The sequence below is a fragment of the Musca vetustissima genome, unplaced genomic scaffold, assembly GCF_032173495.1.
Source record: "Musca vetustissima isolate MV318-11 ecotype Yass unplaced genomic scaffold, APGP_CSIRO_Mvet_v1 utg68353, whole genome shotgun sequence".
NCBI classification, from domain to species: domain Eukaryota; kingdom Metazoa; phylum Arthropoda; class Insecta; order Diptera; family Muscidae; genus Musca; species Musca vetustissima.
Genome location: NW_026885611.1, coordinates 12,883 through 39,094, shown reverse-complemented (window position 1 = coordinate 39,094; position 26,212 = coordinate 12,883). Strand labels below are relative to the sequence as shown.

General features: G+C 36.1%; 2 protein-coding genes across 2 annotated transcripts in view; one reads left to right on the top strand and one right to left on the bottom strand.

Moving 5' to 3' along the window:
• The window catches only part of LOC133332838 (axotactin-like), a gene marked incomplete at both ends in the record, with an annotated part of 52,879 nt that extends 28,058 nt beyond the window's left edge, over window positions 1-24,821 (bottom strand). The window contains 5 exons of the mRNA XM_061541208.1: window positions 7,545-7,829; window positions 11,041-11,176; window positions 19,815-20,034; window positions 20,095-20,338; window positions 24,340-24,821. Coding sequence (XP_061397192.1) covers window positions 7,545-7,829; window positions 11,041-11,176; window positions 19,815-20,034; window positions 20,095-20,338; window positions 24,340-24,821 — 1,367 coding nt within the window. The remainder of the gene's footprint in view (window positions 1-7,544; window positions 7,830-11,040; window positions 11,177-19,814; window positions 20,035-20,094; window positions 20,339-24,339) is intronic.
• On the top strand, window positions 6,492-7,490 carry LOC133332837 (uncharacterized). The gene has a single exon (XM_061541207.1). The coding sequence runs from the start codon at window positions 6,492-6,494 to the stop codon at window positions 7,488-7,490; it is 999 nt and encodes a 332-aa protein (XP_061397191.1).
• Window positions 24,822-26,212: the final 1,391 nt, after the last annotated feature.

The window sequence follows — 26,212 nt, the reverse complement described above, 5'->3', positions numbered from 1 at the left end:
TTGTTGTTGGTTTTGTTAGTTGTGTTGCTGTTGTTGTTGATATGATGTAAATGTACTTTTAACAAAAATCTGTGTCATTAGTTTTAAACTAAAACGGAGATAATTGTAAATATGTTTATGTATGTAAATATTTTTGTTACAAAATAGGATTTCAAATTATGACCGATTTCCAATCTATGACAAAAATTAGATCAACTAATTTGATTTGTGTTTTAATTAGATTTTCTGCTGTTGTAGTTCGAGAAATTTTGAAAGGGCTTTAAGTTTTAAATTTATAAATTACTAGCGGGTCCGGCAAACGTTGTCCTGCCTTAGCGATATTGTTAGGGAATAATTATCGGCATTTTAGATACATAATTTTTCTGGGTAAGAAATATCTATGAAAATTTTTGGTATAGATACAATTGTTATATTTCTTCCCATATACAGATATTGATCGGTTCATCGGAATCTATAGCACATATTTCTAAAATGGCGGTGGATATAATTATTGTAATATTGAATTCTTGGAAACAATTAAATGAAGACATATAAGTTAAACACCAAGAGCCAGAATTGTCGTCGTTTTGGATTCAGATTTAATTAAATTATTTTCCAATATGTTTTTATGACATCCACATAACGGTAGACCAATGTTAAGTCAGATTTTTATACCTTTCATCATAAAGTGAAGTGTATAGTAAATTTGCAATACTGGAGATCCCCGTATATATTATTGATCAGAATAAAATTCTATGTCTGGTATTTTGGGTTTACTAAAAATTATTTGTATTCACCCAAGTTTTGGGGTAGCTCCACATATAAATGTACCCACAATTGTCGGTATTTTTTGGGTTCTAGAGCACACTTTTTAATCGAATTTTCTGTAATATAGTTCTTGGAGTTTCCATTGTGTAGCAAATCTCTCTACCAACAAAAGGGCGATATTGTCCACTTTCATGATAGTCCTTATATAGCGGTATCTCCATTATTCCATATTTTGGGTCATTTGGCTAATTCGGCTATAATTAATGTTTTAATTCTCATATGGTAGCAAATCTTTCTACCAAAAATTATGAGTATTAGTTCACTTTGTAAGACATTCCTCATATAGCGGTCCCCCCATTATTGTTTGAGAGTTTAGGTACGTTTCAATCTCCTTGTCAAAAGTCATCGACGTCGGTCTACTTTTTTAGGATAGCCTACATATAGCGGACCCTGCAGTCTCGAACGACAATTGGCATAAAAGTTTAGCTCGACCGAACTGAAAGACGTTTTAACTTCTTATTAGATGCCCACATTTTTTATACCCTCCACCATAGTATGGAGGGTATATTAGTTTTGTTTTTCCGTTTGTAACTCATCGAAATAATATTTTCCGACCCTATAAAGTATATATATTCTTGACCATCTTGATCGTAAAATTCTATGACGATATAGCCATGTCCGTCTGTGTGATGTAATCACTCTAGCGTCTAATCGAATTGAGATAGATCGCCAAAATTTTGCATAGATTCGTCTTTTGTCTGCAGGCTGGTCAAGTTCGAAGTTGAGCTTTATCGGTTCACGTTTAGGCATAGCTCCCATATAAGGGTACCCCCAAATGTTCGGTATTGTAGGGTTCTTGAGCGCGTTTCTCAACCGAATTCGCTGACATTTGCTACATTGGGTTCTTATTGGGTACTAAATTTCTCCACAAAAAATTATAAATATGGGATCACTTTTTCTAATAGCCCTATATAACGGTACATCCAAATTTTCAGTATTTTGGGGGTTTTGATCGTATTTTTCCGCCGAATTAGCTGTAATTTAGTATTTTGAGTTTTTAATTGGTACCAAATCTCTTCACAAAAAATTATGAATATAGGTAAATTTTTTCGGTAGCCCCCATATAAGGGTACCACAAATTTTCGATATTTTGAGGTTCTTGAGCGCGTTTTCAACCGAATTCGCTGAAATGTGGTATTTTGTAATTGTATATGATTACAAATCTCCCCATCAAAAATTATTAATAGGTTATTCTAACTCCAGTACGTTGTGAAAAGTTTGTGTCAATTTTGTGTAAAATCGGTCAACACCATATACATTAAATCGGACGAAAATATATCTAAATCTGGACCGATTTTCAGGAAACTTAACACACATAATTCTAGAGCTAATTCATTACGCTATGCCATATTTCGTGCAAATCGAAGGATATCTAGGTACACTATTTACATAAAATCGGACGAAATATAAATCTGGACCGATTTTCAGGAAACTTAACATACATCATTCTAGACTTAATTCATTACGCTATGACAAATTTCGTACAAATCGAATGATATATAGGGACTTTGATACACCATTTACATTAAATCGGACGAAAATATATATGGGAGCTATATCTAAAATTAAACCGATTTTCAGAAAATTTAACACACATCATTCTAAACCTAATTTAGTACACTGTGCCAAATTTCGTGCAAATCGAAAGATATATAGGGACTTTGGTACACCATATACATTAAATCGGACGAAAATATTTATGGAAGCTATATCTAAATCTCGACCGATTTTCAGGACACTTAACACACATAATTCTAGAGATAATTCATTACGCTATGCCATATTTCGTGCAAATCGAAAGATATCTAGGGACTTTGGTACACCATTTACATAAAATCGGACGAAATATAAATCTGGACCGATTTTCAAAAAACTTAACACACATCATTCTAGACCTAATTTATTACGCTGTGCCAAATTTCGTGCAAATCGATACACCATATACATTACTTTGATACACCATATACATTAAATCGGACGAACATATATATGGAAGCTACATCTAAATCTGAACCGATTTTTCCCAATTTCAATAGGGTTCGTCCTTGGGCCAAACAAATGAGCTGTGCCAAATTTCATCCAAATCGGATAATAAATGCGACCTATACTTTGTTCACAATTTAACATGGACAGACAGACAGTCAGACAGACAGACGGACAGATAGACGGACGGACATGCATAGATCGTCTTAAAAAGTGATTTTATGCATATTCTCAAAAGTAACCATGTGTCTATCTCGTTTCCTTTTGCCTGTTACAAACATATGCACAAAGACATAATACCCTGTACCACAGAGTGGTGAAGGGTATAATAAAATATGTATTTTGAAAATTTTTAATAATTGACAAATTAAGGCTTAAACGAATGATATGCTTCAAAGTTTTGCCCAAAATATCTCAAAATAGCACCTTCGACGTGGTGCAAGCCAAAAAGCTCGATAAAAAATTCGTGGAAATGCAATAATGCTTCATAATATTTTTCGAAAAAATTTCGCGGTTTTTGACATTTTCTCACCTTTTAAATCTTCCCTGAAGCTCCACGAACATTTCAAGACTAAGATAAAAAAATCCGCTCAGCCGTTATCGAGTTTTAGCGAGACTAACGAACAACAATTCATTTTTATATAGATAGACTAGCGGGACCCGTGGCGCTTCGCTGACCCTGCTGAAGTTATCAAATTAAAATTTAGGTATGATCAATTGGTAATCATCCTATATACAGCTGCAATATTTACTAAATTTCACGAAACTTTGCCCACATAATTCTAGACTTAATTCAGTACGCTCTGCTAAAATTCGTGCAAATGAAAAGATTTCCAGGGACTTTGGTGCATCAGTTACCTAAAATCGGGCGAAACTATATATGGGAGCTATATCTAAATCGGAACCGATTTTCATGAAACTTAGCACACATTATTATAGACGCAGTTCAGTATGCTGTGCCAAATTTCGTTCAAATCAAAAGATTTCCAGGGAATTTAGTGGACTATTTTCCCAAAATCGGGCGAAACTATAAATAGGAGCTATATCTAAATCTAAACCGATATTCACGAAACTTGACACACATCATCCTAGGCTGTGCCAAATTTCGTGCAAATCGAAACACATATAGGGACTTTAGTACACAATTTACCTTAAATCGGACGAAGATATATATGGGATGTATATCTAAATCAGAACCGATTTTCACGAAACTTAACACACATCATTCTAGACCTTATTCATTACGCTGTGCCAAATTTCGTGTAAATCGTTCTTGGGCCAAACAAATGAGCTGTGCCAAATTTGAAGTGTGGTGAAGGGTATAAAAATAGTGGTATATCTGAATTGATCCTATCCCAGTCTCTGACTTTTTCTGATGATAAAACGATTTATAATTAAAATTCACACTACTCACTTCAATGTTTTTTTTTTTAAGCATATGCTATTCCCAGGGCATGTTATGACGTTCTGTGAAAATCTCAGTAAAATCTTTTCAGCATTTTTAGAGTCTACAAACAAAATATTTTCAATTTTCAATATGCTGTTTTTTAAAATGCAGTACAAAGTGCACTTTCCGTTGATCGTACCATGCTCATTTTTGTATGGATTGTGTGGGTTTTTAGATATGCAAAGGCATACAAATGTTAGGGTACAAAATGTGATGTTTTAGTACAAACATGAGTTGTAAAACAAAATAAAATGCGGTAAACATAATTCAAAATTTACTCTTTTTATAAAAGTATGACTTAAAACAGGCTTAAGAAGGTTGTTTTATACTATTAAGTAAAGAAAATAAAAGAACTCTATTAAGTTTTAAATTAATTAATTATTGAATATATGTAGATATTTCGATTTCCAGAACTATATTTTCATCGCCATATTCTTTTTCGAATTCTTCATCTGTGGTTTCATCACAACCAGTATCATTCGCGGGCCGTAATTCACAGTTTAGTTCACAAACTAACAATTCGATTACTTCAGATGGCAGGTTTAACCGCTTTCTTTCTTGTAAGTGGGCGTTTAGGCGTATAGATGATATAAGTGGATCAGATGTATCCATTGCTCTATTAAATAGCGTGTAATAATCTGTCATTTTTATATATTTTGTTTCTGCATTCAGCAGCATCTTTAAAATATCTTAAATCGGACGGTACGGCTATGTCACAGTGTGGGCCAATTTTCAAAAAATGTTGCAGAAATGTTTTTTATACTATTAAAACCTTAAATATCAATTTTAAGAAAAATCGGATGAAACTTTTTCTTTATCCCACATTTTCAGTTCAATACTATATACAATAAAAACATCAATTTATAAAAAATTTCACTCAACTTAAAGTAGAAAAATACATTTTTTTCTAAAAAAGGCAAAATAAGGCAAAATATTTCATCTGAATATGATAGTACATACCCCTGCCAGCTTCCAAAAATTTTTTGGAGGAGACGATATTTTTACATTTTTTCTAAAGTTTAAGAAGATTTCAAAAATATTTGTAAAAAATAATTTTCAATATACACACAAACTTTTATCTCCCTACCCAGATATTACAACTTTCTTCGTTCTTTCTTTATATATTATGAAAGCACTTATTATCAGCTTCCAGATTCATAATAACTTTGGTCTGAATTTCGTATACCCATTCGACCACACAGCACACCAAAAAGTATATATTTTACAGCACACAGTTTGTTCTATTTTTTATACAAAAAATTTTTAACTTTAGCATTACACCAACGAGCGGCTATTAATGGTATTTAGAAAAACCAATTATTTTCTGATGGTTTGAAGTGTTTTTTATTATTCCGCGCAAAAAAATTATAAAAATATGAAACTTCAAAAAAATAATTTTGGCCAAAAATTTTGTGATTGCGACAACTGTGCGGATTTTTAAAAGTTTATATAGCCTATGTTACTTTCAGGGCATGCCCCGACATACAGTGTAAATCTCATTAAGATATGTTCGGCGGTTTTGGCGTCTATCGGTAACATACAAACAAACAAACAAGTTTTTTTCTACTTTATATATATAGATGGATAGATTAATAGGTTATATGTAACATTAATTCCCTTTATATCAATGTTTACCCCGAATAAAATAGTCGAGATGAGGGATGAGCAAATAGTGTTTATGATTAAAAAAATTCAGTTTGGATTCCTGTTGTGGGAACTTCAACATACCAAAATTTAAACAGGATATTTTTTTAAGGCTATTTGAAAACATTTACCTATATGGCATAATTTTCGGAAAGAATATGTATACCACTACACCAAAATTACATAAGGCAATTTTAATTGCGGCAATTGTCAGTTGTTAGACAAATTGGGTAGGCTTATTCTGTAACTTTTTAACAACATTCGATATTGTTTATTCTACACCAATTCCATGTGTTTGTTTTGTTGTTTTTAAAATAACAAAATAAATTTAAACAATATCGAATATTGTTAAAAGTTACAGAATAGGTCTGCAGGTCATTATATAAATTACATTCTAATAATCTTCTGGTTTTATACCCCTTTTACAATCTCTAAAAAAATGTTTTGTTTTCAAGTTCTTAAAATTCCCAAATTGGCAACCCCTATTTATTATTTGCGTTTCATTAAAATTTATAAATTTTTTTCTTCAAAATATAAATCAAATTTAATTTAGTTTCTGTTCATAAATTCCCCATATTTTCATCTAAATTACATAGAAACGTACGCAAATATGCCCCTTCCTTCGCCGCGTACGGTCCAAACCGATCCTAATATTTTACGTAAATTACATCTCGCCCATACGAAATCCATTGCGAATGCCCAAAGTTTGATTGATGTGAAACCGACGAAGATGTTGGCAACAACCTTTTTGAATATGAATAAACTTAAGGATGATTTCAAGGCTAGCAAAAGGATACTCAAGGATAATATACAACTGCTGAAACGGATAAATTATATACAACGAAATCATGGCAAAACAGAATGCTACAACAAATACCAGGGACAAAAGCGGGCCTATTTGGAAAATGTGAATAGGCAACGGGAAAGAATACAAAAGGAGAATTTCGAATTGGGTTGTCGTTTGCTGAAGATTACCTCAACAATGGATACCCATGAAAGAGTTAAGCAGTCGAAGGATGTAATCGAAAGAGAAGAAAAACAACCATCCCCACCGCTTGATGGGGCAATGTTAAGTGCCTACATGGAGGTGGCATTGGTAAAAGAAAGAGAAATGATGGAAAAGCTGCTAAGGCCTAAAATCTATTTGGATCTCGGTGTCAAGAACATCCGTCACTTGGGTCGATTTGTTATTCAGCTATATACCGAGGCATGTCCGGATTTGGTATTGCAGTTTGTACGGCTTTGTACCCATAATATGTGTGATCAAATCCAATTTATACGCATCTTTCCTCTGCTATGGCTTGAGCTAGAACTTGCAGTAGAAAATGAAATTCTAAGTAAGTCGGATTTTGAATATAAGGACAATTGTTTGAATCTAGCTCAACGCGTTGGTGTTCTGTCATTTGCCAAAAGTTATCTACAAGGATTCCCATGGGGTCTGTTAAATTTTACCATAAATTTTAAAACTGTGCCTCTGTGCCAAAATAAACGCCTACCCTTTGGCATTATAACCAAGGGTCTAAGGATATTAGCCTGCCTCCCAGAGTATGGTACACGAAATGGTAAAACTAAACGGGATATTGTTGTCAATAAATGTGGTCTCTTGTGAAAAAGAAATACGATTTTGTGTTTCTTTTTCTGGAAATTTGTATCGTATACTCACTGTAAATATCACAATGCTCGCCCTCGTAGTGTGAACCAAAACAATCACACGATATGCCATAGTAGTGATTAATGCAACGCGATCCAACGAAACATAAATTGTGACGTGAATGACATTTGTCCGGACAGCCTTCGTTGACGTTTTCATGTTTCGTGGCCACCAATGGTGATATGGGCAATAGATCAGATGCCGCCTTGCCCGAGCTCAGCGTCACATTGCGTATACAGCCGACAAATGATTCGATGATATATTTAACACCGTGCAATTTTTCTTCGGACGAAAGACCTGCAAAAAAGAGAAAGAAAAACGAAATGTAATTAATGGGAAAATGGAAATGCGGAAAATGAAAGCAAAGACAAATTGTTATGAATTTAGGAATTATAGCTAAATTGTTCATATTTCATACACATGTTATTAGGAAATTTAATCCCGCACCAATGTGGTCGATATTCCCAAGGATAATTGCCTTTCGCACAGCGTTATAAGAAAAATTCAGATTATATTTGCGATTGGTTAAGAAGAGTGTATCCCTCAACACCGATTATTATAAGAACAATTTATACCATGGCCATGAGACCAATATTGAAAATTACACTGTGCAACACAGGTTGAGACAACAGATAGCTTTTGAATACTTAAACAGAATCTTCTTGCGACGAAAATCGTTGACTACGCATTTGTGCGGAAATAACAAGAAGCCATTGTGTGCCAAGACTATGTGGCGGGTGATCTATGGTGTATCATCCAGAATTGATCGCACATACATTGATATTACTCCTAGGATGTTTGGTATTGAAAATGGTATACATCGATTAACTTTTCAGGTTAGCCCCTATATAACATTTCTCACAGAGCAGAAAATGTCCCTAGTGAAAATTATCAATTTTGGTCTACTTTTAGTGTCGCTCCCCAATATTCGGTATTTTAAGGCCTTTGGCCATTTTTTTCAAAAGAAACGTTTTGAATATAAAACCTGTGATCGGAACAGTATAGTCGGACGGGGCCGACCATACGATACCCTACACAACTACCACGGAACTCGGATGTTTATTCCGATTCCCTTCACGATGGGTTGTGTTGTGATGTTCCCTATATTCGCAAAAAAAATAAGTTTTCGGTCCACTTCATCCCAAAATTTTAATCAGTTCATCATCGAAAATTATAGGTGTTGTCTTTGACCATAATTGGAACTTCATGGAAAATTTTAAAGGATTCAGCGCTATATTTCCGCCCTCGAATGAGGTAATGGGTTACTAAATAATATCTGAATATGTAAGCACCTGTAAATATTTGTGTGTAACTCCCACATCCGAGTACATACGACAATATAATTGGAGTCATTTTGAAGGTCAACCATTCCTCTTGGATACACTATCAACTTCGCGGATCTATATGCTTCGCGAGTAAATATATACGCCATAGAATACAAAGTTTGTCATTTTTCATACAAAAGTCAGGGTCCATTTGACCCGCTAAATAATGACCGATCTTTATCAAGGCAGGCATGCATATTCTCTGTTCCAATCCTCTTCTCCATGTAAAATTTCGGGATTTTCGGGTAATATTTGCGGCCTCTAGAGCGACCAGAATAACCAACAAAAATTAAATATTTGGTCCATATCATCCCCTAAATATTAACCGATCTTTACCAAAAACAATAGGGGTCTTCACTGGCCAAAACCCTTCCTACATGCAAAATTTCGTGAAGATTGGTCCTTAACTTTGGTCTGTATCGTGTTTACAAATTATAATGGACAGACGGACGGATGGACGGACACACATGTCTAGATCGACTCGGTTAGTCGAGATAAGACGATCGGTATAGTTAATTGTGGGTCTAGGACCAATATTTCGCGGCGTTGCAAACTCTTGGGGCTCCCAAAACTATAATACCCTGACAACATAGTGGTGTACCGGACAGGGCCGACTATATGATACCCTTCACCACTTTGGGTAAATACAAGAGATACTAATATATAGAATTGACATATCATCATTAGAGGGCCTTTGAAGTGGAATCGGGCGAAATTAAATGTGTGATCTACATAGATATTTGAATCTATTGAAAACCCCCCATACACATAGCATTCTGAAATCTATGAAAACTTCTATGTCAATCGCGGAGACTTAAATGCTTTCGTGTACCATTTATATGAAACAGAGCAAAATTATGTATGTATGTGAATGTTAACCTTAAGCTGGACTTAATTCAGTACGCTGTGAGAAATTTTTTCTCAATCGGACAAATATTGGGAATGCCTATACCACAGTACGGTGAAGGGTATAATTAGAGGTTATCGTCATGTTTCGGTATTATCCCATATAACGGTATCCTCCACAATAGGTTATTTTGAAGCTTTTGGGCTTTGTATAGTAAATCGTCTTACTAACAATTATCAATATTGGCCCAAATTTTAGCAGAATTTTGCTACCAAAAATTATCAATATTGACCCCAGATTCTAGGTAATCCTTATTATTCGATCTATTGGAGGTTTGGGCACGTTTTCCTGTAATATGGTATTTAGGGTTTTCATTGGACAGAAAATGTTTCTGCTGAAGTTATCAATGCTGGTCTACTTCTTACCGGTACCCAAAATATTTGGCATTTTGAAGATTTTTAGTACGTTCGATATTAGGGGTTCTCAATGAACTAGAAATCTCTCTACCAAAATTGATCAATACACTGGAGAATAGATATCCCCTTCCTTATGCCTTCCTATTGCACATTCAACCCTTCGGTGGGTGGTGCGTATGAGTTATGCCATACATTCATACGCATGTACATCACCTGCAATAAAATGTTACCTTCAATGTTACCAATAATAATTTGCCCTAAATTAAGATAATTTAAGAGTTTTCAATTCAAACTCCCATCAGCCATATTTGTATGTACATACTACCAACATATGCATATGTGTGTATGTGTGTGTGTGTTCGTTACGACCCCATGTTGTGTTGCAAATATTCAATGGAATTTCTTTCAGCTGATTTGGCTATTCAGGCCATCAATGTTTGGCTGCTGTTTGTTTGACTTGACACATTAATTAAGTTATTTGCCGAAGGCCATAATCGGTAAAGTTATAGACTAAATGTAGCACATACCTGCCGTACATACATACACATGTACCACCAAAATATGTAAACTGGATGGAAAATCTATTCATGAATGAATAATTTAGCAATTATAACACTTGAATGAATGATCGAATAGAATGTTTTGTTAGCTGTGTAATGGAAATTTCATTGAGCCGTCATTTTCACAAATTACACTGGGCAACAAAATATTGGGATGGATGCAAATATATGTGGTAGGGAATCAGAGGTTGGTCATATGGTAACTTATTATTTTTCCATCGTGTGGATTTTTTTGTGGATTCAAAAAATCTTTACACTTGGATTGTTCAGATATTGGCATTTCAATTTGTAATTCCTCATTGTAAAAAAATATTCAATATTTATTTCTGTATTTTGGTTACAATGCTCCCTTGTACTTACCTCCCACTAAAACAACGGATGGCAGATTGGTGGATACACCATAGTTGGTATCATGATTCAAACCCTTGAGATACACTTCTTCCTGATTATTGTCAACTCGAGCTATTAATCTAGCACCATGGACATCAATGCGTACCTAGAATTTATAACAAAACAGAAAAGAAAACAACAACAAGATGAAGGGATTAATAAATCTTACATAGAATTGAAAACATCACACACACAGAAAGAAATCGAATGGAATTATGATGAACATTGGCAATGCATGAAGGAATAGAAAACTCGTAAACAAACACACACACATAGATTAAATGCAATGAAGTAAAATGTTGTGGCTATTGTTACTGATCAACAATGTTGATAGAGGTAATATAAGGCTGTATTGGATCTGAGTTGAAATTGAAAAAAAATGTTTAGAAGCTATACGTAATATGTTGGAAAATATGAATACTAGCCTTCTAGAACCCTTTATACCAACTTACATTCATATCGGTCGGGAAATATGGCTAATGCCTTTAAAATACGGAAAGTGGGTGGGTGTCGTGATATGGGAGCTATGCCAAAATGTAAATCGACAGTCATCATTTTTGGTTAGAAGATGTGACACGCCATGAGCACTCGCCAAAACAAACTAGAGCCAATTCGGCTGAAAAACGTTTCCAAACCCCCCAATATACCGAATATGGGGGCTACCTGAAATCTTGGAGCCAATACTGGTAGTGAGATTTTCTACACAATGATATTCTTAAATTTAAAACTCCATCCAATTGGCCAAACACTTCAAATTGCTGAAATTTTGGGATGTAACGTTATATGGGACCTACCCTAAATAATGGATCAATATTGATAATTTTTATACCCTTCACCACACTGTGGTACAGGGTATTATGTCTTTGTGCATATGTTTGTAACTGACAAAAGGAAACGAGATAGATCCATGGTTCCTTTTGAGAATATGTACATAATCACTTCCTTTCGTCCGTCTGTCCGTCCTTCCGTCCGTCTGTCCATGTTAAATTGTAAACAAAGTACAGGTCGCAGTTATTATCCGAATTGGATAGCACAGCTTATCTATTTGGCCCAAGGAAATTAGGCCTATTGAAATTGGGAAAATCGCTTCAGATTTAGATATAGCTCCCATATATATTTTCGGCCGATTTAAGGTAAATGGTGCACGAAAGTACCTATATATCTTTTGATTTGCACCAAATTTGGCGTATCGTACTAAATTAAGTCTAGAGAAATGTGTGTAAAGTTTCGTGAAAATCGGCTCAGATTTAGATATAGCTCTGATATATAGTTTCGTCCGATTTTCAGTAAATGGTGCACCAATGTCCATATGTATCATTCGATTTGCACCAAATTTGGCATATCGTGCTAAATTAAGTCTAGAGAAATGTGTGTAAAGTTTCGTGAAAATCGGTTCAGATTTAGATATAGCTCCCACATATACAGTTTTGTCCGATTTTCAGTAAATGGTGCACCAATGTCCCTATATATCATTCGATTTGCACAGAATTTGACACAGCGTACTGAATTAAGTCTAGAACGATGCGTGCTTAGTTTCGTGAAAATCGGTCCAAATTTAGATATAGCTCCCATATATATTTTCGTCCGATTTAAGGTAAATGGTGCACGAAAGTACCTATATATCTTTTGATTTGCACCAAATTTGGCATGTCGTACTAAATCAAGTCTAGAGAAATGTGTGTAAAGTTTCTTGAAAATCGGTTCAGATTTAGATATATCTCCCATATATAGTTTCGTCCGATTTTCAGTAAATGGTACACCAATTTCCCTATATATCATTCGATTTCCACGAAATTTGGCACAGTGTACTGAATTAAGTGTAGAACCATGCGTGCTAAGTTTCGAGAAAATTGGTCCAGATTTAGATATAGCTCCCATATATAGTTTCGTCCGATTTTCATTAAATGGTGCACCAATGTCCCTACATATCATTCGATTTGCACGACACTTGGCACAGCGTACTGAATTAAGCATAGAATGATGTGTGCAAAGTTTCGTGAAAATCGGTTCAGATTTAGATATAGCTCCCATATACAGTTTCGTCCGATTTTCAGTAAAGGGTGCACCAATGTCTCTATATATCATTTGATTTGCACGAAATGTGACACAGCGTACTGAATTGAGCATAGAATGATATATGCAAAGTTTCAGATTTAGATATAGCTCCCATATATATTATCGTCCGATTTTATGTAAATGGTGCACCAAAGTCCCTATATGTCTTTCGATTTGCACCAAATTTGGCATATCGTACTAAATTAAGTCTAGAGAAATGTGTGTAAAGTTTCGTGAAAATCGGTTCAGATTTAGATATAGCTCCCATATAAAGTTTCGTCCGATTTTCAGTAAATGGTACACCAATTTCCCTATATATCATTCGATTTGCACGAAATTTGGCACAGTGTACTGAATTAAGTGTAGAAATCGGTTCAGATTTAGATATAGTTCCCATATATAGTTTTGTCCGATTTTCAGTAAATGGTGCACCAATGTCCCTATATATCGTTCGATTTGCACGAAATTTAGCATAGCGTACTGAATTGAGCATAAAATTATGTGTGCAAAGTTTCATGAAAATCGGTTCAGATTTACATATAGCACCCATATATATTATCGTCCGATTTTATGTAAATGGTGCACCAAAGTCCCTATATATCCTTCGATTTGCATGAAATTTGGCATAGCGTACAGAATTAAGTCTGAAATGATGAGTGGTAAGTTTCGGGAATATCGGTTCAAATTTGGATATAGCTCCCATATATATATATTCGTTCGATTTTATGTAAGTGGTCCAAAGTCCCGGTATATCCTTGGATTTGCACTTTGTGAGTAATAGCAAAATATGTGCAAACTTTTTCTTAATTATCGTGAGCTTTTTTGTGATGTCAACAGACGGATGGACAGTATCTTGAAGAGTTTTATGTGAGTACCTGCCTATTGGCCTACCTCACAGTGGGCCAGAGGCGGAAAAGCGCCCACCAGCTCACCAGCACCGAAGTACTGTACCAATTGGAGAGCATGCAGAAGGCACACTCTCCCCCTTGGTGAGGGGCGAAACCACAACCCCCGCGAAGCTCCCCAGGGGGGCACACCAACTGTCAGGCTGGATCGACAGATCCTGGGGCACCTGACACCTGCGGTACGGAAAACCTCCGATCAGGCTCGAGACCGGAGCCTCTCCCAGTTCGACATCCGTCCGGGCTGGTATCCCAAAACAATATAAGCAACGCGATAACCGCAAGTAGCTAGGAAAAACCTGGCCACAAGCAGTGGCAAATACACAAATCACAAGGGCCCAAAGGACAGCGACATCGGATATCACAACACAAACAATGAACAAAACTGCCCTCACGGACAGCCAACAACCGCCGATAACCGCACCAAGACCAGCACCGCCACCCGGTGCACCTACCCACCACCACCCGGTGCAACCGACCAAACCTAACTGCAAGGGGGCTATGCACGAGGACCACCTCCGCTAAGTACTGTCCTTCTCCTAAATGCTTCACTAGCAAAACTACTTAAACAACTAAAGGTCCGATCGTCTTCAAGAGCCCTACTGAACGTTGCGTCATGAATAAATTCGTACGTCACCCTCCCTTTGTCACTGTTCGTCCACCTTTTCCTCCACCTATCAACAACACAACCCCGAAGGAAAGTGCTGTACCGCCTACTCTCCCCATCCACCAAATCAGAAGGCCTGAGCCTATCATCCTCATCCAACTGCAAACCACGCTTAAGCTTATACATGATAGCCCTACATCTCTCTACAAAATCAAGCAGCGCGGCGCCAAGCAGCTCCTGGAACGCCTCTGTTGAAACAGTGCGACACACAGGCAAGCACGCTAACACGACGACCCGCTGACACGAAAGGAGCCCAATGACAGAAGAGGCAGATCTGTACCATATAGGCGCACCATAAGTTGCACAGGCAACAAAAAGCCCACCATATATGATACGCACAGAACGCCTACTCAAGCCCTAATCAGTCCGCAAAACACGCCTGATGGTCACAACGACCGTTGTCAGCTTCTCCTTCAACCGATCGAAGTGTGGAAGAAAATTCAAACGCTCTGACACTGTTATTCCGAGATATTTAATAGTACACGAATACCTTATGCCGCGTTCACCAGCTCGAATGCAGGGAGGGCGGCTGCGTGCCAATCTGACTTTCTGGCGGACGGACATAGATAAATTAATATAGAATTCTATTCTGATCAACAATATATACACCTAAGTCTGTTTTTACACGGTAGATTGGTTCCACAAGAAGCCGTGTAAAAAACGTGTAAAAAAGGGAATTCCCCTAAATTAGAGATATTCACATTTGCTTTGACCAGTAAAAATTGTTTGTACGCGCTAAAGGGGAATTCACATAAATCTTTAAGCTAGTGTTCGAAAAATACTTCGCAAAAATTAAATTTGAAAAAAAAAAAATAAAATAAAATCGTGTAAAAAAATTAAAAATATTAAATTTTCAAACCGTGTTATATCAAAACCGTGTACAAAAAGATCGTGTAAAAACAGTCTAGGTGTACTTTATGGGATCTCAGGTAAATATTCCGAGGTATTGCAAACGGAATGACAAATTTAATACACACTCTACGCTTGTGGTTGGGTATAAAAAAATGAATTTTCCTGACAACCCACAATTTAGTTTTCTCTAGAATCATTATAATGGGTTTTTTCCTAATATATCCACCTTTTAGGCCACCGGTAATTGAACAACTGACTATATGAAAATCCGATTTACAGTTTCATTCTTTGGAAAACTCATATTTCACCATCAATGACTTTTACGTTCCTTCGTTTTTTTTTTTGTAAAAATTAAAAAAACCGCACTGATGATATGCCCCTATGTCCATATATCTCTTCGCAATATTTGATTGCAGGCACATCTTCTTGTAACCAATATCAATGACAAAGTAGAAAAACATTTACTCAATATCCCATACAGCCACCCGAACACGTTCAGATCAGATACCAAGGTCCATTGTTGTCAATTGGGCTATTGTACTTCAATCTCTTCTGTTCTGTTCGGATTCGTTTTGGTTTGGTAGGGCTCAATGAGGGATGAGTTGTAAAAAAAAATGAATGCCTCTGTGTATGGACGTATGGCTACGATACTGGTCATATTGCTACTAATAACATTTTTGTGGTATTTCCTTTAGAAATGTATCTAGAATCAAACAATTCTGGGTGAGTGACTGAATTGTTCCCTACTCGGCTGCCTGCCTGTCTTCCATCACGTCTGTATGGACATATTTGTGATAACAAATCACACATGAGTGAATGCATGGATGGATGCAACCTGGAACGCATTTCACTACAATTACTACGTGTTTCTATTGTCATCCTTGTAGAGTTATGTGCATGTTCCTCAGCATATCCTTTTAGTGTTATTGTTGTTTGGCAAAGGCATCATAATGCTCAAAGGAGAAAGAAATACAAACAAAAAAATAACATCAGGAGAATGTATGGTGCAGATTGAAAACAATAAAGTATTTGGTTTGTTATGCTATTGTGTGTGTGTGTGTCGGAAGTATTCAATAAGATTGATGATTGCATTTCATGGTAAAACAAATTACACTTATAGTAATGTGACAATTCAATTGTCATCTCTATTCTGGTAATAAAAACGAAAACAGGAGTCAAAAAGTAGTAAAATATTAAAATTAACTACTACAGAGTGATAAAACATATAGCAACATATATGCATGTGTTTCGAGTATTTGGCATCGCAATCGGTGGCGCATAAATTGGAAAACAAATGAACGTGACAAATTTGAATGTACTTAGTGAACGCACCCTGTCACTCATCAGATTGTCACTGTCAAATTATAAACCAGTAAGGAAAGTAGTAAAGTCGGTGTTCAAAATACTGTGAACAGAAATTTAATTTGTCAGCTCTTCTTGCCAGTCGTCAGCATGTTCAAAATACTTCGAACAGAATTTTATGTTACAGAAGATTTGATGGTTAGAGTGTTTTAATATAAGAGTCGAAAATCCCACATGGAACGCTTGAGATTTTATGACGTCCACGATGGAAAAACTCCACAGATCAAATTCTATTATTAGAACAAATAGTTAATTGATAAGTATTTTGTGTTTGAGATTAGGCTAAGCAAGAGTTGTTTAAGTAGAACCTAATGATAAATATTTTAAAATAAAATTTGTGACTTACAACCACTCACATAGAGCAGTCGTGTATCGCTGTGTCTCAATAATTTTGTGTACAGAGGAGTGTCTTACAAACACTCAAATAGTACGGTCGGGAGCACCGTGTCGTGTCTTTTTATTTATTATACAGGCGAGCTGCCGCTGTCTGTATATTTTTCTACAGTCGGACTGGGTTGACTATATGATACCCTTTACAACTTTGGGTATATTCTACATATGTATCCTAACAGACGACGCTTTTTTGTTATATATCTACATCTGAACCGATTTCAGGTAAACTTGCCAGAGACTAATTTATATTACATCAGTACGTTGTGTCAATCGGCCTAGCTATGGATCTTTTCACGAAGCTTAGCAACATCATTTTAGACTTAATTCAGTACCATATACCAAAATTCGTGGAACTCGAAATATATATTGGGACTTTGGTGCATCAATTACATAAAATCGGACGAAAATATATATGAACCGATTTTCACGAAACTTAGCACACGTCATTCTAGCCTTAATTCAGTACACTATGACAAATTTCGTGCAAATCGAATGATTTTCAGAGACTTTGAGGCACCAATTACTTAAAATCGGATGCAAATACATATGGGAGCTATATCTAAATCTGAACCGATTTTCAAGATACTTTGCACACATCATTCTAGACTTAATTCGGTACGATATGCCAAAATTCGTGCAAATCCATTTCCAGGGACTTTAGTGGACTATTTACCTAAAATCGGGCGAACCTATATATGGGAGCTACATCTAAATCTGAACGGATATTCATGAAACTTTGCACACATCATTCTATACTTAATTCAGTACGCTATGCCAAATTTCGTGCAAATCGAAAGGTATATAGGGACTTTGGTAGACAATTTACCTTTAATCCGACGAAGCTATATATGGAAGCTATATCTAAATCGGAACCGATTTTCACGAAACTTAACACACATCATTCTGGACCTTATTCATTACGCTGTGCCAAATTTCGTGCAAATCGAAAGATATATAGGGACTTTAGTGGACTATTTACCTAAAATCGGGCGAAACCATATATGACAGCTATATCTTAATCTGAACCGATGTTCACGAAACTTTGCACACATTATTCTAGACTTAATTCAGTACGCTGTGCCAAATTTCGAGCAAATCGAAAGATATGTAGGGACTTTTGTACACCATTTACCTTAAATCGGACGAAAATATATACGGGAGCTATATCTAAATCTTAACCGATTTTCATCAAACTTTGCACACATTATTCCAGACTTAATTCAGTACGCTTTGCCAAATTTCGAGGAAATCGAAAGATATATAGGGACTTTGGTACACCATTTAGCTTAAATCGGACGAAGACATATACGGGAGCTATATCTAAATCTTAACCGATTTTCATCAAACTTTGCACACATTATTCCAGACTTAATTCAGTACGCTTTGCCAAATTTCGTGCAAATCGAAAGATATATAGGGACATTGGCACACCATTTACCTTAAATCGGACGAAGATATATACGGGAGCTATATCTAAATCTGAACCGATTTTCACGAAACTTGGCACACATCATTCTAGACTTAATTCAGTACGCTATGCCAAATTTCGAGCAAATCGAAAGATAAATAAGGACTTTTGTACACCATTTACCTTAAATCGGACGAAAATATATATGGGAGCTATATCTAAATTTGGACCGAGTTTTCCCAATTTCAGTGGGGTTCGTCATTGGACCAAAAAAATGAGCTGTGCCAAATTTCACCCAATTCGGATCATAAATGCGACCGGTACTTTGTTTACAATTTAACATGGACAGACGCACGGACATGCATAAATCGACTCAGAAAGTGATTCTATGCATATTCTTAAAAGGAACCATAGGTCTATTTCGATTATTTTTGCCTGTTACAAACATATGCAGAAAGACATAATACCCTGTACCACAGTGTGGTGAAGGGTATAAAAATTGTGTTGATGGATGCAACAGAGTTTTTGTGTTCATGGCAGAACCATTAACAATTCAATTCATCACGATAAATTACCTACGATATAATTTAAAGGATAATTGTTTCAGAAGTCACAGCTCTTCTATAAAAAGAAGGCCATCTGCATCTCTTCTATAAATATAATACCTTCTTCAGCATTTCTAAGAACAGAAGACATTCTTCAGCTCTTCAATAGACAGAATAATTTGCTAATCAACTAAATTGGAATTGTCATTGAACGACATGTGCTATGTGTGTTCATGTTTTGGCCCATACAAAGACCCAGGCAGATTTTAAGAATTTTTAACTATTATTTATTTTAATTGTTTTATATAAGAGTAGCTCCTACAGAAGACCTTGTACACACTTCTAACCCAAATACATTTTACCATTGGCTAGCATGGGTTCCCACCATTGCTTGGGATTTTCTGAGCTTTCTGAATTCATTATCATATTTTGAATTCTTTATCAATTATCAAATTTAGTACTCTTTTCAAATTCGATTTCTTTTGTAAATCCAGGAGGGAATAATCTACCCTCTGTGATGCATAATTATCCCCCCAGAAATTACATTACAAACTACTTACCATAACACTATGCCACTCGTCACGATTCAGACCCTCACCCACAGTAACACTGGTCGAATGTTTGCCAAAGACATGGACAACTTTCAGCTGTCCCTTCTCCACAATGACATACAAAGCATACGGATTCAAATTAATGCGATCGGGATTTTTTACATTGTGATAGACCAGAAGGCCATGTGGCAGACGAGTACGAAATTGAAATGAAATTTCACGACATAATCTGCAAAAATAGAAAAAAGTTTCATAATCCGAAAATAATTTTTTTTTATTATTATGTTACCTTAATTGAAATGTTTGTATAATATCACCATCGATTTGTATGAACGTGTTGTTCTCGGCAAAAACAAAAGTTTTCTCCTGACCCGTTTCGGCAAATGTCAACTCGGGACCACGTTGTTCGAATGGTATGGGGCTGGTTTCTGAGTCACCATATGATGGTGAAACGGTATAGGAGGGTGGAACCAGAGATGATTCGGTGGTACTGGGTTCACGTGTTGTCGTCTGCAGGAATGGTGGTAATGTATCTGAAATGCGAGGCAAATAATGGTGATATTTGTTTATGTTGGGAGATATTCATAGGAAATTAAATGTTTAATTTATAATAACAAAGGAAAATGGGAATGTAGTCGACCACTTTAAAGAACGCCTTGACAAAAGACCTTTAATAAGCCTGTTGCAAAGAGATCTTTATCATATCTTTTTTATACAAGGATTTTCTACCGACAGAATATCTTGTAGGGGATTTTTATTGACATAATACATGATTCAACTTCTTCAGGATCTTCTTCAGGATTTCTATTAAAGAAACAACTTAGTCTTTTTTTAGCAATAACACTTTTTAGCCAAAAACCATTATTAGCTTGTCTAAAGTCAATCGATGTTCAGCTCTTCCATAGACAGAAGATATTCCTTTGCTCTTCTTTAGCCCGAAGATATCCCACTGCTCTTCTATAGATCGAATGCCTTCATCTTCTACAGTCGGAAAATCCATATCATCTTGGCTGTAGTCATACGAATTTCTCTAGCTCCTCTATAGACAGAAGACATTTACAGTTCTTCTAAAGACAGAATATCTTCTTCAGCTTTTCTATAGACATAAGATCTTGTTCTGCTCTTTTATAGCCTGAATATCATCCACGACTCTACTATAGACAGACAGAAGACCTTCTTTAGCCCTTCTTCAGCTCTTCTATAGTGAGAAACCTCTTTTCAATTTGTCCATAGTCATATGATTTCTACAGCTTTGCTATAGACAGAAGATCTTCTTCGATTATTTTATAGAAAGAAAATCATCCCATGCTCTTGTATAGGCCGAAGATCCTGTCCTGTCTACTATAAACAGATGACCTTCTATAGCCCTTCTACAGATACAATACCTTCGTCAGCTCTTCTATATACAACAGTCCTTATTCAGCTCTTCTATAGCCAGATAACCTTTTTCAGCTTTTCTATAGTCAAAATACCGTGTCCCGCACGTAGACAAAAGATATTTTAAAATCCTTCTCTAGACAGAAGACCTTCTATAGACACAAAACCTTCTTTAGCTCTTTTATAGACATCAGTCCTTCTTCGGTTTTTTATAGACAGAATACCTCCTTAGGTTCTTTTATAGGCAGAATATTTGCTTTTACTTTTCTATAGCCAGAAAACCTTCCTATACTCTTCTATAGACAGATCTTCTGCACCTCTTCTATAGACAATGACCTTCTCAGCTCTTCTGTAGACAAAATATCTTCTTCAGCTCTTCTGCTCTGCTCTAATATAGACAGAAGATCTTCCACACAGAACTTCTTTAGCCCTTTTATTGGCACAACACAATCTGCAGCTCTTCTGTATACAGCGGGCATTCTTCAGCTTTTTTATAACCCGATAACCTTCCTTGTCTGTGGTCAAAAGACCTTCCTCACCTATTTCATAGCCAGAAGACCTTCTTCAGCTATTCTATAACCAGAATACAGAAGACTTTCCTCATCTCTTCTACAGACAGAGATGTTCAGCCCTTTTATAGACGAAGAAAATTTGTTTTAGTTTTTCTATAGACAACAGACCTTCTTTTGTCCTCTATAGTCAGAAAACAGAATACCCCTTCAATGGACAGAAGACCACAAACATATAGAAAATCTATAGAAGACCTCTCACAGCTTTAATACATTCTCAGTTCGACTTAATGTTTCTATAGACAATAACTACTTCAGCCATTCTTCTTCAGACCAAAATCAGTAAGGAAAGTAGTAAAGTCGGAAGGGGCCGACTATATGATACCCTTCACCACATTGGCTATATTCGACAGATGCATTCTAATATAATATGATCTATATAAATATAAACCGACTTAGATCAATCCATAAACATGTCGCGTCAATATGGCAAAACTGAGGAGTTTGGGGCACCATTTAATTAATGGGACCCCACCCATTCTCGGGGTCAAAAATTTTGTTGATATAATTCGAATCTACTCTAATTAAAGAATGTCCATACAAAATTTCAAATGAAAATCTCCGATTTATTGTGTCGGCATCAAGTGACGGCTGAAGGGCTTCTCAAACTTTAAACGCGTTTTTCTCTTAACATTTTTTTGCGAATGGCGGGCACGATAACTCAAAAACTAATAACCCAATCGACTTCAAATTTTTACACGATTCTCTGTGAGTGTGTAGCTATCGTATGAACTGGGATAAAGCCAATCGGTGAAGATCTTCCTTATTTTTTTGGTAAAAAATCGGCGATTTTCCAAAAATATTTTTTCAAAGGTTCACCATTTTGTTAATTTTAAAGCGAAGTCAATAATCCTAGTTCATACGAGAGCCAGACATGTACTCTTTCTAACACCGTAGGAATTTTTGGATTCCGATGTTCCAGTGAGGAGTTATCATGCCCGCCATCAAAAATAAGGAATTTTCTTTAATTACAAAAAACAACAACAAAATAATAACAAAATTTTTTTGTAAATTATTTTTCTTCTCTTTTAAATCTTCAATTATATATGTGTAGAGAGATCTAAACCGATTTCAATGAAATTTGTCACAGTTTGTTTATAAAACTTTTAGCACGTTTTGTGCATATCGGCCATATTTTGGGTCAATATTGCATCATTTAATTACAATCGGAGGGAAATAATATAGGAGCTATATCCAAATCTGAACCGTTTTGAAAGAAACTTGCCACACGTTTGGCTATACTAACTTCACTAAGTTGTCCACAATTTTGTGAAACATGAACTTTGGTGCAAATCGGAAGATATATAGGGACTTTGGTGCACCTTTTGCATTAAATCAGACGAAAATATATATGGGAGCTATATCGAAATCTGAACAGATTTTCACGAAACTTAACACATAACTCTCGACTTAATTTAGTACGCTATACCAAATTTCGTGCAAATCGAAAGATATATAGGTACTTTGGAGCAATATTTCCTTAAAATCAGTCGAAAATATATATGGGAGCTATATCTAAATCTGAACCGATTTTCACGAAACTTAATGCACGTCACTCTAGACTTAATTCAGTACGCTGTGCCAAATTTCATGCAAATCAAAGAATATATAGGTACTTTGGAGCATCATTTACCTAAAATCGGACTAAAATATATGGGAGCTATATCTAAATCTGAACCGATTTTCACGAAATTCAGTACGCAATGCCAAATTTCGTGCAAATCGAATGATATATAGGTACTTTGGAGCACCATTTACCTAAAATCGGACGAAAATATATATGGGAGCTTATCTAAATCTGAACTGATTTTCACGAAATTCGACACACATCGTTCTAGTCTTAATTCAGTACGCTATACCAAACTTCGTCCTTTGACCACAGACAAGGAAGTATATCTGGCAAATATTCTGCCTATAAAAGAGCCTAAGGTGGTATTCTGTCTATAAAAAAGCCGAAGAAGGACTGATGTCTATAAAAGAGCTAAAGAAGGTGTTGTGACTATAGAAGGTCTTCTGTCTAGAGAAGGATTTTGAAATGTCTTTTCCTACTGACGTGCTGGACACGGTATTTTGACTATAGAAAAGCTGAAAAATTGTATCTGGCTATAGAAGAGCTGAATAAGGACTGCTGTATATATGAGAGCTGACGAAGGCGAAGAAGATCTTCTGTCTATAGCAAAGCTGTAGAAATCCTATGACTATGGACAAATTGAAAAGAGGTTTCTCACTATAGAAGAGCTGAAGAAGGGCCAAATTTCATCCAATTCGAATCAAAAATGCGACCTGTCCTTTTTTACAATTTAACATCTACAGACAGGCGGACGGACTGACGGACGGCATAAATCGACTTAGAAAGTGATTCTATGCATATTCTCAAAAGGAAGCATGTGCCTATCTCGTTTCCTTTTGCCTGTTACAAACATATGCACAAAGACATAATACCCTGTACCACAGTGTGATGAAGGGTATAAATAGGCTATATTCGAGACATTTCCTTAGGCTTGAATCATGTATTGCGATTACTTTAACAATATAGTATCGCTAGCTACAATTGGCAATCAAATCGTTACGATTAATTGTATACTTACGCGGTGCACCAATACAATGAAATAAACATTCCGCTTCGCTATTAAAACGATTCTGAGCATTCCCTTCGCAGCCACCCCATATGAATGAGGTACACTCATTTGTCGTTGATTCGTAGCGCCACTTAAACGTGTACTGCTTACATGGTCCCGGATCAGCAGGCCCAGTACATTTATCATAGATTTTCTCCTTTGGCATGGCCACAATATTACCGATACTACCACCCGGGACGGCGACACCATTTACCACCACAGCTGCACCCATGGCCGTAGCATTTAGGACATCAACACCCCCGGTACCGGAATTGACCAATATAACCGGCAAATTGCCATTACCACCGGTCATATTAATGTCACCCGTTGCCACATTTGTATTGGCCAGGCCATTGTTACTGGCCAACGGATTGGAATTAATGGCCCCTTGATTGTTGACATTTAAAACATTGCCAATATTGCCATTGATGTTATCGTTATTGTTGTTATTGCTATTGAGGATATTAATGTTGTTGTTGGTGTTGTGATTATTATTGTTATTGGGATTGTTCATGTTTAGGTTGTTGATGTTGCTGCTGCCGCCAACGCCTACACCACTGCTGCTGCTGCTGAGCAGAACCAATGGATTGTTGTTGCCACTTTGGCTAGCTTGTGAATTTAGCAGCAGGGAATTTGTGGCGGCGGGTATGGTATGGGCGGCTGGTGCACATATCGTAATCAACAAGAAAACGCTTATGCTGAATAGTTGAGTCCATTTTGTTCTTCTGGTTTTTGGCAACATGCAAGGCATTATTGATGGATGTTTCACATTAAATACGGTTGAGAACTGTAAATGAAAAAAAAAAAATAAAAGCTAAAAACATTATTTTATTTAAAGCCAAAGTTTTCATTTCATAACAAAAATTGGGAATAAAAGTTTTTAATTAAAAATTGTTCGAAACACACATTTGAATTTGTAAATAACAAAAAGTTTTACTGTTAATATTTTTTGTTGGCATGTAAAAGAAATGTTTGGAAGCTATTTATATCAATATAAAAAATTGAATTGAAAAAATAGGTATAGACAGGATTAAATAACTGCTAGTAGACCTTTCCTTACACTTTTGAATAGAAAATACCTTCATGAACTCCTCTGCATATATATGATATTCCATGGCTTTTTAGAATGTACAAGATTTCCTATTTTAGACTCTCTTTTGACATCTGGAGTTTTACCCTCATCTGGAATTAGAGGATTTTCAGATTTCATAGTTTTTATATCCTTTATCAAGAGTAGAATACCTTTTATTGATGTTCTCTGGAAAATCATTCAAATGGATTCTACTTCTGAATGCCTTTTACGGATAGACTACCTTCTACAGCCCCTATACCAATAGAAGGCCTTCTACAGCTCTTGTATAGACCTTCAACCACTTTTTTGAAGATAGAAGGCCTTCAACAGATCTTTTCCATACAGAAACCCCTATACAAGACCTCTATAGATACACGGCCTTTTGAAGCCTCTAAATAGAAAGATGATCTTGTACAGCTTTGTCCCCATCGTTGTGTCTTTTTCATACCCTCCACCATAGTATGGAGGGTATATTAATTTTATTTTTCCGTTTGTAACTCATCGAAATAATCATTTCCGACCCTATAAAGTGTATATATTCTTGATCAGCGTAAAATTCTATGAAGATATAGCCATGTCTGTCCGTCTGTCTGTTGTAATCACTCTAACGTCTAATCGAATAGAGATAGATCGCCAAAATTTTGCATAGAGTCGTCTTTTGTCTGCAGGCAGGTCAAGTTCGAAGATGGGCTTCATGGGTCCACGTTTGGGCATAACTCCCATATAAGGGTACCCCCCAATTTTCGGTATTTTGGGGTTCTTGAGCTCCTT

What these genes read in the sequence shown, in the direction of transcription:
- LOC133332837 (XM_061541207.1), top strand. Translation starts at nt 6,492, where the DNA reads ATGCCCCTTCCTTCGCCGCGTACGGTCCAAACCGATCCTAATATTTTA.